This window comes from Talpa europaea, assembly GCF_964194135.1.
Source record: "Talpa europaea genome assembly, chromosome: 3".
NCBI lineage: Eukaryota > Metazoa > Chordata > Mammalia > Eulipotyphla > Talpidae > Talpa > Talpa europaea.
The window spans coordinates 136,232,669-136,254,425 of record NC_140069.1 but is presented as its reverse complement, the minus strand read 5'-3'; the positions used below and the strand labels follow the sequence as shown (position 1 = coordinate 136,254,425).

The 21,757-nt window shown below is 54.4% G+C and overlaps 1 protein-coding gene across 1 annotated transcript in view; it reads left to right on the top strand.

Moving 5' to 3' along the window:
- The window catches only part of PLXNA4 (plexin A4), a gene marked incomplete at both ends in the record, with an annotated part of 338,923 nt that extends 318,711 nt beyond the window's left edge, over positions 1–20,212 (top strand). The window contains 7 exons of the mRNA XM_084230521.1: positions 3,532–3,635; positions 4,089–4,188; positions 5,262–5,452; positions 6,176–6,345; positions 11,129–11,341; positions 17,831–17,981; positions 20,117–20,212. Of these exons, the coding sequence (XP_084086647.1) occupies positions 3,532–3,635; positions 4,089–4,188; positions 5,262–5,452; positions 6,176–6,345; positions 11,129–11,341; positions 17,831–17,981; positions 20,117–20,212 (1,025 nt within the window). The remainder of the gene's footprint in view (positions 1–3,531; positions 3,636–4,088; positions 4,189–5,261; positions 5,453–6,175; positions 6,346–11,128; positions 11,342–17,830; positions 17,982–20,116) is intronic.
- Positions 20,213–21,757: the final 1,545 nt, after the last annotated feature.

The window sequence follows — 21,757 nt, the reverse complement described above, 5'->3', positions numbered from 1 at the left end:
GCCCTTGCCATGTCTGCCTTGACCAAGGGCAGCCTTCTCTGGCAGGGACCTCCTGGCTTGTCCCTCGAGTGCTCCCCTTCCCCCATACACACCCCCTGTCCCTGCAGCCCTCAGCTCAACCCCAGACCCCTTAGCATGGCATGCTAGGTCTTTTTTCACTCGCTATGGACATTCCTACGTTTTTGAGACAATTACCCAAAAGACAACAGTCACTGCTCACCGATTCCCCATGAGAGCAGAGGCTGGTCTGGCGGGATCGGGGCACCAGATGCTCCTCTTGCAGAGCCTGTGACCCAGCATCTACATCATGAAGAGCATGTTTCTTGCTGCCCTTGACCACCCTGGTGTCCCTCAAATATCACCACTGCCCCAAAACCTCCACTCATGGAGCAAGCATGGCCCGCCCCATCAGCAAACTTGGCTTTACAGGAAGAGAAGTGCTGTGGCTGCTGGGATGCAGGGGCTCAAAGTATGTGGGTGGAGACAGTAGCCCGTTAACATTATGGTGCAGCCACTGCTTGGGTCCCCAGCCAGCCATCACTACCTCTCCCCTAGCCCCGGACACACACACCCCCCACCCCACACCTGGTGGACTCAGGCATGGCAGACTCCATGCTGCGTTGTCCCAGGTTGTGGCTACGTATGCCTTCCTGGCTGAGAACTCCTGGCATATGGGGAATCCTCTCCTGCATCTTTGCATTCCATGACCTAGGCCAGTGCCCCGCCCAAAGGAGGAGCCTGGTCAGTGTCCCACCCAAGGGAGGAGCCCAGTCGGTGCCCCGCCCAGGGGAGGAGTCTGGTCGATGCCTCTGCAAGAGAGCACAGCTAGTCAGCAGAATGAGCAGTACCTGGGGTGATGACCTCTAGGTCTGTCCTCTCAATCTACTTGGTTAATTTCTGGAGTAAATTTGTAGAATGAGTGATAATAATTTGAGATCTTTCACTCCTGTCAATGGACATGCCTGGTGCTATTTCTGAGGATCTCAACCTGTCTCCGGTTGCTTGTGGAGCCTCTCACTCTGGCTTTTTGTCTGCCTACCTTGGAGCACCAGGTAGAAATCCTTTGCCACTTGGAAAATAGGCCACCGTCACGCACTCACTCACCCTTTACCTTCCTTCCTTCATTCACTTATGAAGTGAATTTATTCACTTAGTCATTATGACTTTAATGAATATTCAACACATTCTTACTATGTCCCAGGTGCTGGGTCTGCCCTGCTGGTAGGCATTGAGCAGCATCATTTTTATAAATCAAGGACAAACTATCATTCCTTGACTGCCCTGGGGGAGCACCGCCACATTCTGCCCTACTTTTTTCATCCGGGGGCATAGAGGGAGACTGATTTTCATTTGCTTACATAATTACCAGATATGACTCAGAGCCAGGGTTGCTGAGTACAGTTGCACAGGCTGCATATTGCCCAACTTTTGGGTAGCAGTGCAACAAGGAAGTCCTGCCTCTCTCTCCAGAATTAGTTTCCAGCTGTCATTGCTCAGCTCACCACCTGTGTGGCTTGTTTAGATCCCACTGAGTTGTGCTGCAACTCTCGCTGCAAGGGGGCTGGTGAACCAGGAAGCTACTGAACCAGCTACTGAACCAGGAAGCTGTTCCTGGGCTGGTTTCTTTCCCATCTAATCCTGGCAAGTCTCATGTCCTCTTCAGTGGAGGAGACTTCATTCTTCCTTGGATCTAACCAGTGAACTTAGTATCCAAAGCTCACCCCCTGCTTCTCAAGAAGAAGCTGTCTCTCTACTACCCACTACCCCCACATGCTGACTTGACCCAGCACCATTCACGAGGCAGGTGAGCCAAGAGGTTTGTCCTTCAGGATCTGCCGTGCACCTGGGCTGAAGCCTGAGTCTACTGAATTCTTTGGCTTAAGCTGGTCTCCACCAAAGTCCAACTGTACGGCATGCATATCAGCTTCCTGACCGGCTGGGAGATAATCTTTTGCCATAGCCACTCAAAAATAATATAACATGCATTCATATGGAAAATTAGACTACCAAAGAACACGGCAAACAAAACACAACAGACCCACACTGGCAACCAGGCCTTTAGGCGGGGTGTTCCCCTTCTTGCACACTACCCTCCCAGCCACAGAATTTAATTGCCACCATCAATTCCAGCTGTGCCATCACTGGCGCTGAGACCCAGTGAGGCTCCTGCTCCACTCCAGTGAGCACTTATCACATCTTCATGTTTTCATGCCTGGATGGGATGGGATGAGATGGCCTGGCATCACTGCAGGAAGCTCTAAGCCAGGCAGCAGGCCAGTCCAGGAACTCGGATGGGTCTTTGGATTTTAGGAACATCTTTACTCGTCCTAAGGGCTGCCACCTCCCTTTCCTGGCCCGTTTTTCATCTGCACCACTAGCCTTGCCACATGCCCCAGGAAGGGGAGAATCAGTGGTGCCTCTGCCAAACTGTGCCTGCTCATAGACCCACAGCTCGGCCTCGACCGGAGAGGAACAGAGGAAGGGAATCTGAAATTGTTTGTGGGGTGAGGACTGCCAGAAACTCATTCCAGCCCCTGAGCTCTTGCAAGTTCAAGACCAGGAGGCATTGTGCAGGGTCCTGGCTGCTTAGAAACCAGATTCCTGGCTTCCTGGCTGGAAGACACATTGCCTTTGAACTTAAAAGGCCATTTTTCCTTTCTGGTGTGTGTATGCGTGCATGTGCAGATGTGTACAGGCACATGCACAAGAGCTGGGGTGTGTCTGGCACACACCTGGGTTTCCATGTGCATCCATTTCGAGACTGGAATGTCCTTCTGCATCTCCATGTGCCTTGTACCGTGTGTGATGATGGGGATTTGGTAGACGAGAAGCAGTTTTCCATTTCCCCACGTGGGACCCATCAGTGAGCCCTTGTGTTGTAGGTGTCTGGGCCCATGAGGAGAATCTGGGGATGTAACTATATACCTATAGCACCTAATAATTGGGTGTTAGATCGTCAAGATGCTGTTATCCACCTCGGCTGTTATCCCTCGGGGATGTGGCTGTTCCTGCTCACAAGAATCGAGTTTGCTGATCTCGCCATGCATTTCAGGCATTTCCCCCTGCCCACCTGTCAGCCTTAGGTGCACAACACACCCCTGGAACCAGAACAGGCCGTGCACTGACTGAGCCTGGAGCGGTGGTACCATTAGCTCCGAGACCTTGCAATCAAGCAAGGTTGATGTATGCCACCTGGCTCTTGCGTAGTGCTTTCTTAACTGCTTTCCACCTGCCTCTTCATTCAACCCCACTCACTAAGTATCTGCTTCCTGACGATGTGGCTGCCCTAGCAAATAGGTAGGCAGGGAAGGCAGATGATGTTACCCCATTTGGAGCAGAGTTTGTTCAGGTGAGAAGTGGGACTCAGCCTTCTGCTCTGGTGGCTCCTGCGCCCGCTCTGGGAGCACCTTCTGGTTCTTCTCCGTCTGTGGATGTGCCCTCGAGATGGTGCCCTGGAGGGGCCTGCACAGGGTCCTCCGGCTTCCCATGGGCCCTGAGGACTGCTCTGAGCTGCCACCGCTCTCCCCGCAGAGTGGCGACAAGGCAGTGGGGCGAGGATGATCCTGCAGGACGAAGACATCACCACCAAGATCGAGAATGACTGGAAGAGACTGAACACGCTGGCCCATTACCAGGTGAGGCGGACGTGGAAGAGGGAGGCCGGCTCACTGGGCAGCTAGCTCCCTGGAGTAACAGGGTGACCCAGTCGCTGGATGCCAAGTTCTCACTCCACTTCACATTTGCTCAGCCAGGAAACCTTGACCTCTCGAGAGCGAGGCTGCTCGCAGGCATACTGCCTGTAGGATGAGGGCGCAGTCCCCTTTCTTGGGAGATCCTGAAGTTGAAGGCTGGTGCTTTCCCAGGGTGGCAGGTAGCTTGTGAAGACCGAGAGTAAGCCACACAGAATGCCAACCAGAGCTCAGATCAGTCTTGTTCGATTCTAGGGAAAGCCGGCAGCTCCTGTGGCCCCTAGTTCTCCGGGGAGACATGGCTTATCCCATTAGGACCAAGCTCATCACGATTTGCCCTTACTTCTGGGTGGCAGAGTTTCTGTGCCCACGCCTCACATGCGCTTGCTTTCCCTGTAGGTGCCGGATGGTTCCGTGGTGGCTTTAGTGTCCAAGCAGGTGACAGCTTACAATGCAGTGAACAACTCCACTGTCTCCAGGACCTCAGCGAGTAAATATGGTGAGTTCACGGGATCGTGCTGGGGAGGAGGCAGCACTGTGGCCCCAGCGGAGGGGGTGTAGGGCAGGCTGACCACCAGAGAGGGAGCGGCAGACCCTGGGGACACTGATGTTGAGAAGGGACCTTCACCCCCAGAACAAAAGGAAAGTCTCACCTTCATGAGTGTCTCACGGGCTCTAAGATGCTTCATTATTTCTGTGAGCCCCATTATCACACATCATGTTCATAACAATCCCACAAATTAAATAATTATTATTTCCTCCTATTATGCAGATTAGCAAATTATAACTCCTGCGTGGAGGCTAAAAGACCTGTAAAGGTCACACTGTTATGATGCAGTTGAGGGGAGGCACAGACCCAGACCCAGGGCTCCGGCTCTTGGGGGCAGGGAAGGGGTGCTGGGTGGGGCTGGAAGCCTGGGGTGGGGCAGTGGGCAGGACACAGCCCGTTCTGCCACCATCTGTGGCTGTGCTGCCTGACCCTAGGCAATGGAAATAGCTCCCAGCTTCCCAGGATCATTCTGGATAATAGAAGAAAACCTAAAAAGCACCCATACCCTGCAGCCAGTTCCTACTCCGCAGCTAGTTCCCCACACCTCAGGTTTCAGCAAATAAAAGGGGAAAATGGGCACAGACCAGGAGTGGGGGTGGGGAGGAGCTCAAGGGCTGTGCCAGTGGCTGGGCTGGTCTGCAGGCAGGAAGGGGCGGGTCACCTGTTCTTACCTCTGTCCTTACCCGTCTACACAGAACATGTCCTGAGACATGACTTGAGCATGTGTACAGAGAAAAGTATGAAAAAGAACAAGCTTGTATTTTTTACAAATTGAGCCATGAAGGGCTGGGCGGTGCAGATACTGGAGGATAATAGGAAGTGGGGAAGGAGTTGGCAGGGTTCCCAGAGATGGTGGGAAAAGCTCCCCGTTTCTGGGACGGGAGTAAGTGGGGGATGGTGACAGTGCAGGCAAACTGCAGGAGGACGAGCCCGCAGCCGGCCTGGGCCGGAGCAGGGCGTACTGTGAGCCAGGAGCGGGGGTGCCGAGCGGACTCCCACACGTGGGGTCGTCACCTTGGCAGAGAACATGATCCGGTACACGGGCAGCCCCGACAGCCTCCGCTCACGCACGCCCATGATCACCCCTGACCTGGAGAGCGGAGTCAAGATGTGGCACCTGGTGAAGAACCACGAGCACGGGGACCAGAAGGAGGGGGACCGGGGGAGCAAGATGGTGTCTGAAATCTACCTGACACGACTCCTGGCCACTAAGGTACTGGGGCTTCCACAGGGCGGGGGCACAGTCGGCGGGGGAGTCACTGCTCCACCAAGCAGAAAAGCCCAGGCTGGCGCGTTCCTAGCAAGGGGCTCGCGGCCCCTCCACGACCCGCTTAGGACAGGCGCCGCTCGTCAGCTCCAGGTCTCTCTGCCGGCACAGAACTGCGGCATCCTTCCCAGCCTTCCATTCGTCCTCTGTGCCTTTCTAGAAGGAGAGACACTAGCTGCATCCACTCGCATTGTTCCGCCAAGCCTTGTGAAAGAATAGCTCCTTGTCTAGTGATGGAAACTGGGGTTCCTTCCCTAACTTCCCAGACACCAGGTCTAACCTGGGCCTGGGGACCTCGGTGCCTAGGTGAGTCCTCCCTGTGGAGGCCGGTCTGGGCCTGCTCTGCCGGTGGTCCTTGTGTAGCTACGTCTGATGCGACCAGCAGATTGTGCTTGTGGGCTCTGACCGAGTGAGTCGTTCATTAGCATCTGCGAAAAGTGCTAAAATAACACCGACAAAGGGTGTGAAACCAAACCCGCTGCTGGCAGAGGCAGGCTCGCTTAGGTCCAGTCATCAGCGTTACTTCATTTTCCACGTGCAGCGATTTAAAGCTGTTAGAGACAGATGAAGGGGAAGGGAAGACTAATCCATGCAGTTACCCCAGGTCACCCAGCAGGCGGGGCCCCGCCCTGTCCTCCTCCCTGAACACCCGCCGCCCCCCCCACCCAGGGCACGCTGCAGAAGTTCGTGGATGACCTGTTTGAGACCATCTTCAGCACGGCGCACCGCGGCTCGGCCCTGCCGCTGGCCATCAAGTACATGTTCGACTTCCTGGACGAGCAGGCCGACAAGCACGGCATCCACGACCCCCACGTGCGCCACACCTGGAAGAGCAACTGGTGAGTGGGGGCACAGGGGTGCGGCAGGTGGGCACAGCATTGTCACCCGCAGGGCCTCGCCCAGGCCCACTCCCGGCCTCCCCGCCCTCAATCAGTTATCACACATGTGTAGAAGCAAATGAAGGAGCAAAAAATAACCCACCAAGGGCTGCAGCCAGCTCTCTCTGGTACCTCTAGGTGCCACCTGTGTGCTTGACACGCAGGTCCCTGGGGGCACAGACCCTGCCAGGCAAGGCCCAGCCCCACCGTGGGCTGACAGTCGGTGAGAGACAGGAAGGCAGCCGCGGGAACAGTGTGGCAGATGCCATGGTAGAGACGCCTGTGGCCGTGGAGCGGCAGAGAGCGGCCTCTGAGGTGGGCTCCTCAGTCAAGCCTTAAAGCACATGCAAGAAAGTTCTGTCTCATTGAAGAAGCAATGATGCTTCTTTCCCAGGCTCCCTCTAGGGTAGAGACCTTCCCCTAACTCCCTCGCGTGTCTTGGAGACAAAAGACTGTCTCTGCCCTGGTCCTGCCTGATTATCTAGGTCTTCTCTATGGTTCCTCTCTCCTCCCTGGGTATCATCCTCTCTCATCGTTGTCTCCTGTGTAATTTGGGCTTCCAGTTGGCCCTGCCAGGTCAGACGTTAGTGTTCTGCTCTTGGCCTGACCCTTGCACAAAGCTGGGGCTCATTAACTCTTGATGAAGATGGGGGCCCAGGTGCTCTCCTCGAGTGCTCTACCTTGGGCTTGGACTTAGTCCCACCCACTGCGGAAATGCCTCCTTCTAGCTTTAAAACGGTCCCTGTCCCAGGCTGTTCTTCCCCAGCTCATTTCCCAAAGCTGCCCGGCCCCTGCCAACTGCTAGGGATAACTCAGCACTAGGGCACTGCCTGCAGCTGGATAACCAGTCCTGAGCCTGAAATCCAAACACAGATGAAGCTGCAAGTCAGCCTGCAGAGCTGAAACATTACTCTGTGCAGTTTGTGCTGGGGGCTCGTCTCCTGCCTCTGAAGGAGAGCGCTTTCTCCCCTGACATTGGGAACCCAGAGGCTCAGACCACAGAACTGAGCTGAGGTGCCTGCCACGCTCACTCATGGAGTCCTTTTGGCCTTTCTGAAATATGACTCTTAGAATCTGGATCCTCATTCAGCGGCAACACTGGGCAAAGCCCGTTCCTTCCGTTGCAAGGTTCATCCCTCGGGTCTGGTCTCAGCACCTGCCTCTGCGTCAGACCGTGTTGGATGCATCTCATCTTTTTTGCATGGTGCTGTGAATCTATCCAAGGGGCATGTCCTACTGTGTCTGCTTCCGCCTCACCACCCCATTTGATATCAGCATCTTGCAAAACTTATTGCCTGCCCAGACTTTCTCTTAGTCCTGGTAGCAGAGCTGGTATTTCCAAAACACCCCTCCCTGCTCTTATAGCCCATTGCAAGCAGAATCCCTGAAATGACTTTTGTTCTCAGCCCACACCTCCCTCCTGCTGGACCACCTCCAAGCTGCAATACTGTGCTAGGGGTGGAGGCAGATTCTTCCTCACACCAGCTCACCCAGGTCCGCGGGTATCATGGGAAAGACTTCCAGTTCCAGGGTACCAAGGTGTAGACAATGATACCGAGCCCAGGTTTTCTCACCACAGGATGCGTCTTTCTTTTTTTTTTTAAAGATTTATTTATTTATGCATACAAGAGCTGGGGTACAGGCCAGAGGTGTGGGGGGTGGGGTGAGAGGATTCACCAGAGACAGAGTGGGGAGCAGAACAGGCAGACTGACAAAATACACTGCTGAGGGGAGCAGCGGGCAAGACAGGAGAGGTCCGCCACACCATGTGGGTTTCTCCCTGGCTGGGGTTATCGAACTCATGCTGCAGAGGCTGCGGATTGCTTCGTAGTGGGGTGCTTAACCCCTTGCGCCACCAGGAAGGCCCCACAGGATACTTCTTTGACCCCAAATGTTCTGCCCAGACACAGAGCAGTTAGTCCAGTAATTACGAGTCTGTGTACTGACTTGGCACTAATTGTCCTCCAAGTTAATTGATTTGATTGAGGTTTGATGGAGTTGATTGAAAAGAGATGGTTTCTTTATTCCTGGTCAAAGTTTTAACTCACCTTCTTCCCACCCCCTTTCCACACACCCCCTTCTCTTTTCTCTTTTAAATAAACCTCCTGCTCATTTAGCCTGAGTGGCTGCAATCAACCAGAGATTAGTGCCATCACTAATGTTAATAATATGCTAATATTTCATTAGGCAGGAGCCTTGGTGTGCCTCCCTGTTTGATTTGCCTGTCAGCACAACTGGCGTCAGGAGGGGGAGAGTCGGGGAGAACAGCCAGAGCAGCAAGCAGGGACTCCCAGAGTCCCTCTTCTGGGTGGGGCTTCTGCACAGAGAAAGATTACCCTGAGACCTCCCCACCTGGGCAGCTGGGAGCCTCTCCTCCAGGGCCTTGACCCAGCTGTCACGGTCTCCCCCAGCAGCTGCCAGGGCCTTGATGTCACCCCTGTAGCCCGACTCCAAGCTGACCCTTTATTTCCTACTCTGGGTTTCCCAGGATCAAACAAGTAGCACTTGATGGGGTCAGATCTCAACTCTGCCTGCCCGGGCTCTGCACTGCGCTCTTTGCAGGAACTTAATAAATACTTGCTGATTGATTGGCAGCAAGAATGTGAGGGCTTGCTGTCTTTATAGCGTGGGTTGCGTGTACATCCTGGCTGCTGGGAGATACAACAGATATGGAGATACTGTACTGGCTCCTATTGAAATCATGTCCTTCTAAGAGCTCGACATCTAAGAGGCAAGCCAGCCACCTACGATCATTATAACGACGACCCACAGTGAGAACAGCAACCCAGACTACCACAGAACAGCAGAACAAGTGGCAGGAGGTGAAGAGCTGGGGGCAGAGGGAGCGGGATAAGTGATCCTTGCTTGACGCCACCGGCTTCCTGACCCCCATCCCAGCAGGCTGGGGGCAGTGCAGGCTGTGCTCCCAGTTCTGGGACCAGCAGACTGCTAGGATAATGTTGTTTTGCATGGAATTATTTCCTTATAATAATTATTTCCTTATAATAATTATAATTATTTCCATTCTCCCCACATCTGCATGACTTTCCCCCAATACTCCAGTTTCCTCCCACATCGTGAGGTTTGATCATCCCAGTAGGAATGAGTGGGGTGGTGGGGGGGTGTTCGAGGCATCCTGAGGTGGAAGGGTGTCCTGTCTAGGTTTGGACCTCGCCTTGTGCCCTGAGCTGCTGGGAGATGCTCCCAACAACCACGATGCCAAACTGGCACGAGCAGGTTGGAAAATGAATGAATCCAAATGATTGTAGACTATTAGAAGCATTCAGGGTCTTTATTTAAAAGTTTGGTGATGTAACCATAAGGATACCTTAGGACCTGAACTCTGGCTTACATCAGTTAACCTGTGGTCAGATGGGTTTCATCATACCTCCTTCCACTTAAAGTCACAGTTTCGAAGAACTGTCGACTCCTTAAGTGAGAACTCACTGTGCAACCAGAGGGGCAGATGGTCAGGTTTCTCCTGACACCCCAGGACCCTTCCTGGCCACAGTCAGAGTCACTTAGGGTTAGAAACTGCATGTTCCTTTTCTTTGCCTTTGTTTATATGAGTCCCCGCCATGTAGCACCTCCCACGGCTCCTCCAGGTCACCCAGCTAAGAGAAACCGCTGCCTCTTTAAAACTCAGGCCATCCTGTGTCACCCTCTCTGTGAGACTTCCTGGGCACTAGGTGGCCCTGGCAACCTTCCCCTTGCCCCACAGAGGACCCTGCACATCTTGGGCTCTTGCACCTTAGTTCTCACAGTGTGTCCTTGGCTGCATGCGATTCCCCAGCAACTCCCAGGATGCAGGCTTCTTGGGAGAAGAGGGTGTGTCTTAGGCATGCTGTGGCCCCAGTTGTTAACAGAGCTCCTGATCTGGTGGAGGTGCTGACCAGAAGAAAGAGGGAGTGGAAGAAGGAAACACAGTGGCAGTTTAGGGTTTGTGGATGGGGGTTTTTAAGCACCAGCTTGAAGACGAGGAATCCAGCACCTTCACCATGCAGAATAAGCTGCTTTTTTTTTTTAAGATTTATTTATTCATTTACACAAGAACTGGGGTACAGGCCAGATGTACAGGAGGGTGAGAGGATTCGCCAGAGACAGAGTGGGGAGCAGAACAGGCTGACTGACGAAATACACTGCTGAGGGTAGCTGCGGGCGAGACAGGAGAGGTCTGCCGCGCCATGTGGGACCCTCACTGGCTGGCTGGGATTGAACCAGCACTGCAGAGGCCAAAGACAACTTCACAGTGCAGCACTCAGAGGCCCCAGGGGAGGGCCAGAGTAAGCTGCTTTTACCAGACGGGGAGGAGGGTATGATTTCTTCCAAGTGATGCAGTGCATGGCAGAGGATAAGATACCTAGCCTGCATTCCAGGTTGCTCTTTCCGAGTTTACCAACTGGATGTGCTTTGTATCTAGCCTAGGGCAGAGCATGGAAGAAAGTCAGAAGTCCCACACATGCTGCCTCTGACCCTCCAACCTGGTGCTCTTAGGGAGGACTGTGAGTCCTGCAGTGCAAGCTGAGCAGCAAACCCCTCTCCAGTGCCATCAACATTGTCTCTGTGGGTGGAGTGTTTAATCTTGCAGAGCCTCAGTTCCCTGGAAAATAAATTGGGGGGCATAGAGAAGTCTCTAAGAATAGTTGGTTCCCAGCCTTTTCTTTTTCTCCAAAGAAGACTCCAGACCAAGCTGCAGCCCGTCCCTGAGGCTCTCCCCTGACCATCTGCTCTTGCCTCCACACAGCCTGCCCCTAAGGTTTTGGGTCAACATGATCAAGAATCCCCAGTTCGTGTTTGATATCCACAAGAACAGCATCACGGACGCCTGCCTGTCGGTGGTGGCTCAAACCTTCATGGACTCCTGCTCCACATCGGAGCACCGGCTGGGCAAGGATTCACCCTCCAACAAGCTGCTGTATGCCAAGGACATCCCCAGCTACAAGAACTGGGTGGAGAGGTGAGTGCTGGCCAGGGGACCTCACAAGCAACTTCCCTTGACCAAGGTCCCACCCCTCTGATGGGCTGGCACTTACAGAAGGCTCATTCACAAAGCCTGACCCCGCAATTGCAACCCCCACCCACACCAACCCAGCATGTCCGCTGAAACAGGAACCGGGAAGTTGACTCTTCCCTGCATGGGAAGAGTGCCTGAAAGACCCAAGAAGGACCTACAGTTCCCTTTTGCACTCCCCACCCAAAACAAAACTTGTAGGTACCTGGGGTCTTGCCACAGAAAGACTAGAGGCCTCTGCTCACCTGCCAGTTCTCCCGATGTCCTGTGGGGATGTCATGGTGCATCATTCTCATACGATGATTCCTCGATGCCCCAGGCTCTCAGCCAGAGGGCCCTGGATCTGATGGCAGTCCGGAGACCGGGTTCCACCCATAAGCTGTAGAGTCAGGTTTCACTTGGTGCAAAGTTAATTCATGGTAATTAGAACATCGCTGGTCTAAGTCACAGAAGTTCAATATGCCTCACACCCGACCTAAGCAGCCAGATGAAGCTTTGTTTATTTCTTCATTTCAGTAACCCTAGAATTCAAGAGGACAGGAATTTGGATCTCATTCTGTGCCTATGAAGAAATAGACACACAGAATGCCTTAGTTATGGGCCTATGATGACTTAAATGGCTAGGACAAAACCAAATCCCCAAACTTGACCAACTGCCAGGTCTTCTTTCTACTCTTTATGAGACTTGTAGACAGCCCTCCACCAGCCCCTCTTCTCTAGGAAGAAGGGGCCTCTTCTTCCCAGAGGGCATGACCCCACCCCCAGGTATGTGACTTGCTGAGTGATGGACCAGATGTCAGCCCACATTCACCCTCTGATCAAGCTCCTTGTGCAGTGAGCAACCTGCACAACTGTACACGACAGTCCCAACTTTAGTCTTTTTCTCTTTTTACCAAGTAATTTTGAAATAGGAAACTAGGATATAAGCTCAGCTTTGATGCCTTTTTGAAGAGTAAAAAAGACCAGAAATTTCTCCTGACTTGGAGACTGAAGACAAAATGAACAGTATCCCTTTGCTCATGACAGGGATATGGCCTCTGTTACTCTCTTTATACTGGAAACTGCCTGTCCTGATATAGTTCTGCTAGAAAGGCTGAATTTTACTTTTCCCCACTCCTCTGTTCTTTGACACCATCCCTGTCCTTTCCAGCAACTGCCCAAGGTGGCTGTGTGGCCTCAGCCATCACAGGGAGAGCAAACTCTTTTGTCCTTGTATCTGATGATGTCTGAGTCACCGAGAGCCTCTCACCTTCCTGTCGTAGACAGAGGCTCATTCCTCTGATGACAGAGCTGCCAGGAGCAAGCCCTCCTGTGTGGCCAGCTGGCTCTGCAGCACAGAGAGAGGGGAGGCAGCAGTGGGCCATAGTCATGTGGGTGCTGAAGGAGAGTGGCTATGACAGGACCTCAGTGGGGGTGCAAGCAGCAGGGCCATGGCGGGCTGGGCACATTAGGGAAACATCTGTATAGAGGACCCCTCCCTGAACACACCTGGCTAGTAGGAGGGGAGAATAATGCATGTGCCAGCTCCTGGCTTCTTCCACTGGGTGCCCGATGAGATTTGTGCATCTGCTGTAGGTCACGAGGAACCCTGGTCCATTTGGTATTTTTAGGAGTGAGTTGATCGTTTCCATTTCTTATCCCACTAGTTTCTTAGCAACCAATGCACACTCAGGAAAGTCATCTTTCACTTGCTCAAGGTCCCAGATCCTTTCTGCTCTCACTCTGGGATGAGGGTCAAAGCAGAAGGATAGAGAACAGCCCAGCGGAGGCTGGTATCGAGCCCAGAGCGCCTCTCCCTTGGTGAATGCATCCCACTCCCCTTCCCTGAGGAGCTGGCCTCTTGCTTACCTGGCTGCTGGGAAGGGAAGTCTGGCAGGGGGACCTTCTCCAGACCCACAATGCCCTCACCCTGCGCCACGTCCTAGGGCTGTCTGCCTCTGCTTCAGAGGAGGGATGGTAGAACCCCTCCTGCAACCCAGGCCGGCCCACTTCAGAACCAGCTACGGGCTGCCGGCACACAGACAGCTGCACAGGACGTGGGCGTAGGGACTCGCCGTGGGGGAGCAGGCCCTGCATGCTTCAGGAGAGGGTCTTCTGTCCTGTCACAGCCAAGAACTAGGGTCTGCCCTGACTGGCCCCTCCGTAGAGTGGGGAGAAAGCATATGGACTCAGGAGGCCTCATTAACTCTGCTGCTCCAACAACCTAGATGAATCTGTCCCACCCGGGCTGCCTGTGCTCTCTAGAACTTCATCTGCCCACCCTCCCGTGGTCTCCCACCCTCCCGCCTCGCATGCTCTCCCCCATCCTTCATGCATCCTCCTTCTCATTCTCCCTGTATCTTTTCATCCATCCTCTCACTCATCCTCTCTCCTCCAAGTACCTTGCTGTGCTGGTGTTGGTGGCACGACAGCAGACACCCAGGCTTCATCGCCTGGCTCCAAGTTTTAGGGCTTTTTCTTGTTGCCACTTCTAGAGAAAGGGAAGAGATTCTTGGTTCCCCCAAAGCAACCCACAACTACTCTCTCTCAGAGAGCAGAGCTCCACACGGTTGTCTCCGCAAGCTGGTGCGGCGTGATCAGTTGCGATTTCCATTTGATGACCCGTCGCAGTGAACTGTCCGTGCGCTCCTGCTGGGTCGTGATGGCCTCTCATTGTAAACGGGGGGCACGTCAAGGTCATCCCGCAGCAACATCACCCTCCATACTTGCAGTCACGGGCTTTCTGTGTCGGGACGCGTGCCGTGGCGCCTCCGTGGCCCACCGGGACCTGCACGAGGGCGTGCCACACCCGGAATGCCATCTATCACATGTGTCAGCACATGAAAGAGGTTAAGAATTTTAAAGCTTTCAATATGCCTCCTAAGGAAGCCATCCATTCAAAATATAAAGCAGTGACAGTCCACCCCAGAGCAGTCCTGGAGGGAAAGCATAGTCATCTCATTAACTTACTCATTAATCCGTGAGGCAAACATGTGGGGGATCCCTCAGGGCTGTACCAGGCTCTCGGGGTATATTAGACTAGATCCTTCCCTGGTGGCTGGTGTGATCAAGGAAGACACCCAGGTCCCTGGCAGGCCCCAGGAGCTGTCAGAGTGGGGGCTCAAAGAGTGGGGGCCTCATTCTGCTGGGCCTGGAGAGATGTGTGTGTCCTGGAGGAAAGACCTGGAAGGCAATTTCCAGGGTACGTCAGCATATCAGGCCCTGAATGTTGTTCATTTCTGCATCTTCAGCCTTGAGGTGTTTGAAGGGATGACAACACTCGGTTTATCCCTAAGAGTTCAGGGCGCTGGGTACCTTCTCCGTCCCTGGAGCTGTCCTGAAGGCAGAGATAAGACTACCATTACACATTGGGCCCAGTGCACAGAATCCAGCTCCCTGGGACCTGCCTTCAGAGGGGTTCCCCAAAATAACGTCAGGGCTGTAAAGCTGCCGGTATCCCAGTAGGCATGAGCAAACTCAGAAAATAAGGCTGACAAGGCCGGTGGTGAGAGTCAGACCTCCCCAGCAGACCACAATCAGCTCAGTGGGGGCTCTGGGGGACTCTCAAAGCTCTAGTTCCTTCTGAAGGGGCTCATCAGCAGGTGGAAATTCAGTGGAGTAAGTTCAAGTACAGGGGACCGGGCTGACCTTCCCCTTCCTCTCTGCACAGTCAGCTGATAAGAACACTTGTTTGAAGTTCATTAATGGGTATAACTGCATTCTCCATCATCAGTAAGGCTTCTCAGTGGCTGAGCCTAGCACCGAGGGCAGCACAGCTGGGAAAGGAGCGATTACACACACTGTGGAGACATGTCAGGCCAGGGTCATCATCAGGCTGCAGGGGGCTGGCAAAGGGGTGCCTGGGTTGGGCGGAGCCCCCGAGAGGAGCAGGGTGAGGTCAAGGCAGCGTCAGCAAAGCCCTGCAGGAGGACGGGCCCACTGAGCAGCAGGCAGGGCTGGAGGTGAGCATGAGGAGGGTATTAGCAAGACCCCAGTCCCCAGGCTCATCTAGGACACTGAGGTGTCCACAGCCACCAGTGACTGAGCACCTGTGAAGATGAGGTCACATGGTCCATCTGCCTTTGGGCTAGTGTGTGGCTGCAGTGTCCTGCCCACTGCAGAGGCCAGGGAGGTCTGGCCTGACCCCATGGTTAAAAAAATGCAGAGCATGCCCAGGTGAGATTAGAACCCAGCCCTCGCCCCACTCCCCCCTCAGCCCTCCATACCCTCCCCCTTCCACATTTTCTGAATATTCTCTTTGGAGAGCTGGGCCTTGGTATGAGGCTAGCCACTGGGAAGGGACATAGTGGTGGTGTCTCCTGTTTCCAGTGCAGATGAGGACCCCCTAACTTGGGCTCATGTGCCTCTCAGGGGCCAGGAAGGCGGCTGTTTGCACACAGCCTGACACAAACAGCCATCTTGCTGTGCAAGGTTTCACAGGCAGGGAGCAGAAGCCCGGTTCTATACTTCTGATGATCATGTCCTGTCAGTGGGGGCTTTTCATCCAGCCTGATGGTCAGTGGGTGACAGTGTCCCATCTGGAGAAAGGGCAGGACCTTCCCTATAAGCAGGGCCTATCTGACTGTAGGGCACAGAGCAGAAGCAAGATCTGTCTTTTGTTAATGTTTTCCCCTGATACAACCTGAAGGATAAACCTTAACTTGGCAAGTACATTGGGGCGCAGAGCCCCAAGGAGAGAGGCACACAGGCCTCCTGGGGAAGGCAAGGCAGGCGCCGTGGGGAGACCCCTGGCTCTCCACTCTAAAATGGAACATTGGCTTTTATTGTGTTCCAGAAATAGGTCGATGAATCCAGTCTCTCTGGAAATCATACCTGTCGTGAAATTTCCCGAACCCCAAGGTACCTGAGGGTATTTGGGGTAGGTTGCAGGCCTGGAGGAGAGTGGGCTCCTCTGGGATGGAACAAGGAACCAAAATGAAGCAGGACAGGGAACAGAAGGGCCTAAACGATGGGGAGGGGCAGGGAGCAGAGGCCCACATTGGGAGAAGATGGTGAAGGATGGACGTCCATATGGTGCAGGATGAGCCCCTCTGAGGAGGGCCGTCCCACCCAGCTCTGGTCCTTGGCCCTGTCAGGACAGCTTGTCCTGGCCCCAGCCCTCCTGCCACACTGCAGTCAGCTCAGCAAAGCAATTGGAAGGGGTGTCTGTGTGTGACCAGGTTCCTGAGGGGTGCCTTCCCTTGTCTTCTGCACCCCCTATTTATCTCGCTCCCACTGCCTTTTGCAATGGCTGTACCCCATGCTGTGGCTCAGAGCAGGGCAGCGCACCCCCCTCGCCCACCCTGGCAATGCTCTGGGGCAGATTGAACCACCACAGTGTGCAGGCCCTGGAGCCCGAAGGCTCCAGTCCTACGTGAGTGCACCCCTGAGGCCTCCACCGCTCCTGGCACTGATGGAGCGGGTACAGGTAGGGGAGCAGGCCCAGGACTGAAGTGCTCATGATCAGTAGTGAGGGACAGGAGCTGGGAGAGATGCAGGGCCCAGGGAGGTTCTGTGAGCCCTAACACAGCCCGTCAATTCTTGAGTCCTGGGAACCCCAGCACCCATCATTGTCCTCTGCACATACACGGGCCAGGGTGAGTGCCCCTCCTAAAACCTTGTGCCCCAGATCCCTCACTTGCCACACTCTGGTCTCTGGTGACAGCTCCCCATGCGCCTGCTCTGAACTGTCAGGCTGGCTTTCCCCGGCCCTGGCATCCAGTGTGGCCTGAGCCCGGGGCCCGCAGCACTGCTTCCTGGGTCTGCTTCCCCATGTGCCTCTGCAGTCACCTGGTCCCTTCTATGGAGCCCCCATCCAGAAGGTGCCTGTGAGGAGAGGGTGAGCCATGGGGACACTGGGACCCTTCGGTGCCTCATTAGGAAACTGCACAACTCCCCTCTGGCAGGGGAGCTGGGGGTTGCTGCATAAAATGTCAAATTGCAGGAATTAAAAATGTAAATGCTGGCATCTAATTAACCAGTTGACAGCAGTGCACAGCTGCAAGTGACAGTGACTGATTGCCTTCTGCCAGCCTCTCTCCCCAAGCAGCCCAGCCCCGCCCACCTCCCCGTTAACCCCTAGAGAGGGGAAGGCCAGAGGCTCTGCTTGAAAGAGTCCGGAGGCCCGGTGGAGGGGACCTCTTGGGTTTGTGGGAAGGGGTTACAGGGACTCGAGAGACCGGCTGGACCATTCTTATGGCTACTCGGGAGCAGGGATGACGCAGGAGATGAGTCCCACGCCTGTCTACCTTCTGCCTATGCCTGGGCCACACGACAGCTTCCTTCCCTCTGTGGCCCTGGGTGCAAGGCCGGGCCAGACTTGATGCCTGGAGGGAGAGAGTCCTTAGGGAGCCCTACACAGACACCACTGGCCCAGGAGGGGGCCGGGAGTTTCCATGTGTCTTCCTCTCATGCACGGCTCCAGCAACTTGCTTCCCCACGCCCGTCCCTTGGCAGGTATTACTCAGACATCGGGAAGATGCCGGCCATCAGCGACCAGGACATGAACGCCTACCTGGCCGAGCAGTCCCGGATGCACATGAACGAGTTCAACACCATGAGTGCTCTCTCGGAGATCTTCTCCTACGTCGGCAAGTACAGCGAGGAGGTGAGCCCGGCCAGCAGGGCCTGCGGGGAGGGACTGGGGCAGAGAGCAGAGAACACCCAGCCTAGGGTGGCACGGTGCGCAAGAACACCCCCACCCCCACCTCCCCGCGCCCCGACGGTGCAGTGTCTGCTGCGCTGGATGTGGGGCTGTGCTCTAAAGACTGGGACTCTAGAGGTTTCCCTTCTGCACATTCCTCATTAAAAGCCCTTCTCCGATATACAGATAAGGTGTTGCTTTTATTTATTTTTTTCTCTTTTTATTCTTTCTTCTTCCCCACATTCCTACTCTTGTTTTGTCCCATGTCTCTCTCGGGTCTAATTCTATTTAAACAAGGACCTCCCTACTCCCATGGGCAGGCGACGTGGTCTGTACCACACAGACTAGGCCAGAGGAGAACAGCAGAGGACAGAGCAGGACAGGACCGGAGTGAGTGAGAACAGAGCACTATTGGAACAGAGTAGAATGGAGTCCATTTAATTGGTGCCCTCCCCACTTGGAAAACCTCCTTTGGGGTTTTTGTCCCCGTAGACACCGCCTACGTTCGGGCCAGTACAAAAGTACTTATGAAGTTTTCTGAGCCACGCAAGCTTAGACCAAATGGGTTCTGAATCCACGTCCCTGAACAGCACCCAACCACTCTTTTAATAAAGTTGGGGAGGGCCTTCCCTGGTGGTGCAGAGGTTGAGCACTGGGCTGCGAGGCTGCCCGCAGCCTCTGCAGCACCGGTTCATTCCCCGTCCCCCTGGCCACCAGCAAGGGTCCCACAAAAATAAATAAATAAATAAAGTTGGTGACAAGAGCTGAAGCCAGAGTTCCCAGCTCTCTACTTTCTCCCAGCCTTGTTCCTGAGAGAAGGGCTAGGGCCCTAGGACACAGAAGGCCTCCCAGCAGGCCGCCCCAGTGTCCCAGCAATATGCTGTGAGCCTTGGGTGAAGGGGAAGCCTGGGGGGTGGTGCTCTTAGAGCTGGCCCAGGGCAAAGTTTCACATGCCCGCCCGCCCGCCCCCCCCATGAAAGAGAAGTAAGGCCCCCACAGAGTAAACTGTGTCAGAAGGCAACTGAAAAATCCTCTCATCTTGGAAAACTTGTGCCTTTGCCTATAGGATACACATCCACTCTCAGAATGTTCTGTCTGTATGAACTGTCTACGCCAGTAACTGGCTCTTCTTGGCCAGCCCAGATGTTGGCAACTCTCACTTGGTCTTTTCCATTAAAAATACATTTAATGGGCCTGGGAGCCCGAAGCTCTAGGAGCCTCCCCTCAAGCCTGCAGCCTCCTCTTCCCTCTCCTCGTCTCTCCCTCAGACCCCAGCACCAGGAGCTTCCTGACCGTGTGTCCGGTGCCTGCGGCGGCCCTGTCCTGGCTGCTCACAGGAGTTATCTGGCTTTATTCTCTCCACTGGAGCAGACTAGAGCGGGGCTGCCAGTTCCCACATCTGACAGATGAGTCAGTGAGGGTTCAGAGGGGACACATGTTTCACCCCACTTGAGACTGATTACCCGAAACCCCCATATCTCCTGGGTCTGAGTCCAGTTCTGACACATTTATCTGTCGCGTGCACAATCATTCACTGTCATTGTCCTGCACCAACCGTCTGATCCCAGAAAAGGCCTTGGCAGACAACCTCCCTTGGGTGGTAATGACCGGAAAAGCTGAGGACATAACTCTTCTAGGGATATTTGTTTATAACAGGTAACATTAAGCCAAACACTTTGGAAATTCTGGGTCTCTGGGAGCTGAAGGGGAAGTTTTCCTTCTTTGGATTTCCTGATGTCCGTGAAATAACATCACACCTGGACCCGGTGCTCCGCTCTCCCCTCTGGCATGGAACTGCCAGCCATTTAACCTGCAGGCACCTCACATCCTTGCATAGGTGTCTTCTGACCTGCTGCCAGCTGTCATGACCAAATGAACATACACATTTACTCAGACATGCCAGGTGTGTGTGCTCCATGATCCTGGGGTGTAGACACATTGTGCCTGCGTCCAACTGCCCCCACCCCTCCCCATTCCTGTTCCCCAGGCTGCCTGCTTGCTCCACAGCTCATAGGTGCATCTGCTCATGTGTGTGACCCCTGGGAACCCAGATTAAGACACACCAACTTGTAACCTCCCTGTCCTTGCTCCTTCTACAGATCCTTGGACCTCTGGACCATGATGACCAGTGCGGGAAGCAGAAACTGGCCTACAAACTAGAACAAGTCATAACCCTCATGAGCTTAGACAGCTGAGACCCGTCCTTCCAGGGCCACCCTGGAGGGAGGGACACACCAAGCCGTGCCTCAGTCTAGATTATCATCTTTACCAAGTGCAAGTTCCGACTGGCATCAGCAGCACCCCCTGAGCAGCGCTGTCTCTCTTTCTTTCTCTCTCTGCCTCTTTCTGTCTCTCCCTCCTGCCTGGATACGTTCTCTTTCAGTTGCTCAGCCAACATGATTGAACCAAGCCACCGACCCTCAGTTCATCCAGGATGGGCCCATGGCGGGCACCTGGCCCTAAGGTACCCAACAGGGGGCTCGCTTTCCCAGCTGATCCTTTGCGTCAGCAGCAGGGCCCGACCAGGGACAAGGAGCCTTGGACAGAGGACATTGCTGTGCTGCTGCTTCACCTGCCACTTCTTGAGAGCACCCCATTTGTCTGATCCTTGGTCTGGGGAAGAAGCATTGAGCTCAGTATTCTCTTCAGTGGGAAGACATCACCTGGCTCTCTTTTCCCACATTCCCATCTCCAGGAGTTCAGTCAGTGGTCTGCTCTCTTTGCAACTACGAGAAGAAAGGCCAACCCTGCCTGTGGCTGGAGTAGGGCAGGTGTGAGGAGTTGGAAGGAGCCCTGTGCACTCACTGCCTCTCACTTGTTGAGTTGGCTCCCAGAGGCCTCTCCCTCCTTTCAAGTCTTCTAGGATCCTTCCTAGTGCCTCGAGGGACCTGCCTGCCTGGGCCCCTCCCCTGCCTATGGAAAGCCAGACAGGAGAACGAATAGCAGTTTCTTTCCACCATGGAGACGCTCTAACCTCTTAATCTGGCTCACGGTGGCAGAAATGTAACATGGAAGGGGAGCCAAGGAAAGAGAGTTGCATCTACTCTGAAAGCAGACTTTGTGGTTTTCCATTCATCCCCAAATGCAGAAGAATCACGACCGTGCTCACAGGTCTAATCCATTGCCAGGTTCCCGCGTGCGGTCTAGAGCACCTCCATCCTCCTTGGCCATCGCTCATCCAGGGTCAATGTAAAATTCAGAGTGCGTCCAGGAGATTCTACCTCCAGCCGTCTCCATGGCTCCACCCCCACAATCCTTCCTGAGGACTCCACAGAGGTTGGGGCAGACAGCCTCGCCCTGCCCCCCTGCAGAATCTGGTGCCATTGCTATGCAGATGACTTTGTCACTGGACTGTCCAGAACCCTTTGGGAATTACTTCATCAACATCTCAGCGCTATCTTTAGTCACTCCCTTCATCTCTCAGTGGGCATCATTAAGGGATCCACATAGCACAAGGCCCGTAGAGACTAATGAAGATGCCAGCCACACTCAGCTCCCAGCTCTCCACCTCTGGGAGGGACCAGAGCATCACACTGAAGGACCTGGCTGGAAATGGGAGAAGGGACATACAACAGACCTGGGCCCTGGCATCTGTCTCTCCATCCGTCCTTCCATCTGTGGACACACCACTTTAGCTAGTCAGGCAGATGTGTGCTCGCTAGGTGAGGGCTAGGTGAGCTGGGGCTATGGGGAGAGATGGTCTAATGCATGGTCACGGAAGCCTGTCACTTCCAAGGGAC